The sequence below is a fragment of the Monoraphidium neglectum genome, assembly GCF_000611645.1.
Source record: "Monoraphidium neglectum strain SAG 48.87 unplaced genomic scaffold scaffold02623, whole genome shotgun sequence".
Lineage (NCBI taxonomy): Eukaryota > Viridiplantae > Chlorophyta > Chlorophyceae > Sphaeropleales > Selenastraceae > Monoraphidium > Monoraphidium neglectum.
In genome coordinates this window covers 4,843-9,673 of record NW_014011005.1, presented here as the reverse complement: position 1 = coordinate 9,673, position 4,831 = coordinate 4,843, and the positions used below count along the sequence as shown (strand labels likewise).

Below are 4,831 nucleotides of genomic sequence, written 5' to 3'. Positions count from 1 at the left end.
GGGGGTGGGGTGGGGCGCGGGGCGATTGGTTTGTACTTGAACGCGGTCTAGGACGCCAAGGCACGGCAAGTGTCAACGCAGTGCTGTGAACGTACCATTTGCTCCTGGTGATTGGGCCTGGTGGCGAGCGCACGCCCCAGCATGGATTTTCTTGCATGGATTTGTGCTTGCATGGGTGCAGGGGTGGGGGAGGGCGGGGGGCCTGACGCTGGCAGGTGCTTCGTGTTACCCAGGGGCACCATCTTTGTTAAGGCTTTGGCAGCGGTTCCATCCTTGACGCTCAACCGCAAACTCAAGACACTAGGCATACGAGTCAGCACTTGCAACAACGCATGGATGGAGGTGGTTGCCTGCAAACGAAGCATGCAAGTCAGATGACTTTTTCCGGCAAATAGGTGTGGCTTCCACCCTGCACAGGTGCATGCATGCAAGATTTGAGCCTTTCTTAGTGCTTTGTTTTGATAACTCGCATTTTGTTCCACTATTATTGAGTATTAGTCATTCACAGCGTGTAATTGAGCATTGTTCTCTTCGGTCCTTTTGGATGTCGAGCTAGATCAAGGCAGAGCACAGCTGCAGGGAGTTACACAGGCCCGGGTCCCAATGGCTGGAGCCACAGGTCGAGTGGGCTTTCCCGCGGTTCCAAGAACGCGGCCGCCAGGCTTTCCAGCAGTGACAGCCGCTCCTTGCGCCGCTGCAGCTCTGCCACTGCCGCCTGCACGTCCGGGTGCTGCGGGGGAGTCAATGGGGGGGTGGCATGCAACGTCAGGGTGCGGCTCTGTGTATTTGAAGCAGGCTATGTTACGCAATTCGTCCCTGGAAGCACAGCGCCATCCATGCGCGTTGCAGCTTGAGGCAGCGTTTGCCACTTGGAAGGAGCTGTGCGCATTTGCACGCATGCATGCACGCAGACGAGCACGCACGCACGCACACACGCACGCGCACACACACACACACACACACACACACTCACAAACACACACACACACACACACACACTCTCTCTCTCTCTCTCTCTCTCACACAGATGTACACCTGCACAAGCTGCAGCAGAGCAGTTCAAGCTCGAGTATGAGTGAGCCCAAGACCCGACCCACCTGGTTGCCCAGCCCCTGCTGCTGCTTCAGCGCCCGGACGTGGTCAGCCTGCTGCCGCACGCCGTCGGCCGCCGCCTGCAGGCTCCCCTCGTCAGGCAGCTGCGCCGGCTGAACACGCGGGAACCCAGGGCGGCCCAAGGCGCCGTCGGAGGGGAAGCGCCAGCTGTCAAAGAGCAGCGCCACCCCAACCGGCGAGTCTGCGTGCACCATTGGAAGCACGGGGTGAAAGCCAGCTGGGCGGTTGGGCGTTGTATTTGGGATGTGAGGCATAGGCGTGGTTGACAACTGCGTGCAGCTCAAGGAAGAGCAAGCGTGGCGACGCGCTTGGGGCCGCACCGTTGGGGGCTGTGACAGGGCAGATCACCAGGAGATCCACGATCAACTCAGACGAGCTAGTGCTGCCGTCGTCGCTGCTGCCGTCGCCGCTACTGCCGTCGCCGCTGCTGCCGTTGACGCCATTGGCGCCGCGCATGCCTGCGCCTTGAGCCTCCAGAGGAACTGGGTCCCACGCCACGGCCTGAGCTGCGACGCACTGCGCGGCTGCCACCACCTCCACCATCGCTGCGCGCCCTGGCAGCCGCACCCGCGTGGGCTGCGCAGGGTAGCCTGCGTCCCCTTTACTGACAGAGAGCGCCGCTGCGGCCGACGCGTTTGCGTATAACAGCTGGCCTTCGGCGCCCACGCACCGGCCAGCAGCGGAGCCGGGGTCGCCACCCGGCGCCGCCACGGCACCGACTACGGCCACCGCGCAGCCGAGGCGCTCGGCGGACTGTAGAGCGTCCAGCAGATCGGTGCTCTCAGGAAGCAGGGGCCTGGCAGGGTGGACCCGGACGCACGGCGTTCTTGCTGCCCTTGGGGTTGAGTGTTTGTGGGGGCCCAGGGAGTGCTCGGGCGCGCATGCCAGGCCCCGAGGATGGGTCAACCCCCGAAACAAGCGGCTGCTACGTGCCCGCCTGGAATCAGCCCCCACCTGCTCGTGCGCCTGCGCAGGTTTTCGTTGAGCAGCAGCAGCATTGAGAGCGCTGGCACGTCTGCGCCATGCTGCTGTGCGCTTGCTGCTGCCGCACACATGCTTACGCTCCGGCGGCTGCACCGCCGGTGCAGTGCAACTGCGGCATGCAGAACGCGTTGACTACAGCCCATTCCTGTCTTTTCAGTGCCTCTGCTGCGCCATATTTCGCGTGCCGTCGGTTGCATGTTGGTTTTGGGGGGCGTTTTGATGGTTGATCGTCGATGAAGGTGTGAAACGAAGGCATTACAATCGAAGGGACGCGCTGCATTATCTGTGTCCCTCGTGCTACGGGTCACCAGAGATCTGGGACGGTGACCCGTCTTGCGGTGAAGAACGGCGCGTCGTGCGACGCACAATTAATTTCTGAAGCAGTCTCACAATCCTTGTGCAGGGCACTGCCCCATCATCTTTGCGTTCCGCACAAATGCCGGTGCTGGGATCTCGCCTTGAGGCACCGACCATTGCCGCGTCCGGCTCGCCGATCCCGTGCCTGAGGCCTGCTCGTAGTGCCCGGCCGTGCGGCTTGCCCTCTGCCGCAACTTTGTTCGCACGCCCGGTGCTCAACAGGCGGGCCAGCCGCTGCGGCGACCTCGCCCAGGCCGCGAGCGGCGCCCAGCGGCTGTGGACGAGGCGTGCCTCCATTGTAGCGATGGCGGCGGCGGGCGCCAGCAGCAGTGACCTGCTGATCGTGGGGCCGGGGGTGCTGGGAAGCTACGCAGGCAAGCTCTGGCTCGAGTCGTTCCCGGGGGCGACGGTTGTGGCGCAGACCAACACAGAAGGCAGCCACGACAGGTGCGCATGCAAGCTTCCCAGGGTGCGCGGCAGCGGCGCCGAGCCCTGCCCGCAGTGCACGTGAGCATGTCGGTGGTACTTGTGGGTCAGGCTACCTCGCCCCGTTGCGGGGACGGCCGGGGGGCAGCAGTTGCAACCAGGATGCATGCGCCGCAGCAGGCAGCGTTTCTGGAGGCGTCATGCAGGTTTCGCCGTATTGCTCAGAGCTGGCGCCCCGCTCCGGCGAGCACATGACGCACACAATCAGGCAGCAGCCGCTAATGCTGCAGCTGCCCGTGGCGCCCAGCCGAATAGACGAGACACCTCACAGCCTCGGGTCGCCGACACGCTGCTTTTTCCAAACACCCGCAAGTATTGCATCGGATTACAAGTCATCTCACGCAACCTTTTTTCCTGCCAGGCTGAAAAGCTTGGGGCTGACGCCGCGCACGCGTGATCAGGCGGGTGACAGCAGGAAGTTCTCGCACGTGCTGTTTGCCGCGCCCCCATCCGGCAGCGAGGACTACCCGGCAGAGGTGAGGGCGGGCCACCGTGGGCACGTGGACCAAGGGAGGCCGGCGAGTCGGAGGCGCGAACCAAAGCAGCCCGAGCTCTACATGCCGAGGGCAATTCCAGCTCTGCCGAGGGCTGCAAGACATTCCTGGGTCATGCGCGTCACATAATTTGGCGTGTACTGCATGCAGCATGATGGCAGCCATAGTGGACAGGTTTTGCCCAGGCTGGTAGACGTGGCAAACCTTATTCAACCTTTTTCCCCAGCCATGAGCCATCTCACCTGCACACATCAACGATGACCCTGCTCACAGGTGGCGGCGGCCGCCCAGCTGTGGGACGGCACTGGCAGCTTTGTGTTCACCTCCTCCATGTCCGTCTGCGCCGCAGAGGATGGCAGTGAGGTCAGCGAGGAGCGCTGCCCCTTGGTGCCCCAGGGCAAGTCTCCCAGCACAGACCGGCTGCTTGCCGCTGAGGCCGCGGCGCTGGCTGCAGGCGGCAACGTGCTGCGGCTGGTGGGGCTGTACCACGCGCAGCGCGGGCCGCATACGTTCTTCATCAAGCAGGGTGAGGTGGCGCGGTACGGCGGGTACACGGTCAACATGCTGCACTATCAGGACGCGGCGGGCCTGGCAGCAGCCATCCTGCGCGGCGACGGCGCGGCCGACGGGGCGTACCGCGGGCGTGTGTTTGTGGGCGCCGACAACCACCCGCTGACCTTCCAAGAGATGGTAGACGCGTGCTTTGCGTCAGGGCTTTTCAGCGGGGCTGTCAACTTCACGGCGCCTGCCCCTGTGGGCGGCGTCGGGCTTGGGAAGCGGGTGAACAACAACGTGACACGGCAGCAGCTTGGATGGGCGCCAGAGTTCAGCAGCTTTCGGGAGTTCTTCACGGTGAACAAAGGCATTGATTTTTACACCTCAAGTGGTTTGTTCTAGCAATCCAGCTTGATTATATAACATTGCTGCCTTTGGTCTGGCGCAATGTAACAAGCAAACAGCATTTCCAGCAATGACACTTCAATTTGTGCCTGATCACTAATCGGCAACTCTGAAGAATTACTTGCAGTGCAGCTGCGCTGGCAAATTTCTTTGCATCTGCCATGCAACTGTGAAAAGCGGGGTGAGGCCGAACCCCATCTAACACCACACGGCGCTTTTTGCTTTGCGTCGTTACAGAAAATCAGGCTTAGAGCTTGTGGCCACTCACCGAGAGCAAGGATCTGACACACAGGTACCAGGCAGGGTTGCGGCCGCGGGAAACCCCCGAGAAACCGCCATATTTCAAGCCACAACGCCGCAACCCTTCCCCCAACCTCAAAGTCGTTCGGGGCAGAGGGGGGGGGAGCCCGGCACCACGCGCAAAAGCGGGGACCCATGCATACACTGCGAGCGATCAAAGCAGGGCACCGGGCGCGCCAACCCGCAGAACGCTCACG

At 62.6% G+C, this 4,831-nt stretch overlaps 2 protein-coding genes across 2 annotated transcripts; one reads left to right on the top strand and one right to left on the bottom strand.

Annotated features, from left to right (window-relative positions):
• Positions 1–583: 583 nt before the first annotated feature.
• MNEG_11168 (hypothetical protein) lies at positions 584–1,656 on the bottom strand (the record flags this gene model as incomplete). The annotated part of the gene is made up of 3 exons (XM_014040360.1): positions 584–730; positions 1,098–1,294; positions 1,434–1,656. The coding sequence occupies 3 exons, from the start codon at positions 1,654–1,656 to the stop codon at positions 584–586; spliced, it is 567 nt and encodes a 188-aa protein (XP_013895814.1).
• Positions 1,657–2,758: 1,102 nt separating this feature from the next.
• On the top strand, positions 2,759–4,286 carry MNEG_11167 (hypothetical protein; the record flags this gene model as incomplete). The annotated part of the gene is made up of 3 exons (XM_014040359.1): positions 2,759–2,901; positions 3,302–3,416; positions 3,708–4,286. Coding segments are annotated over 3 exons (837 nt in total), but the record flags the coding sequence as incomplete, so codon positions are not given.
• Positions 4,287–4,831: the final 545 nt, after the last annotated feature.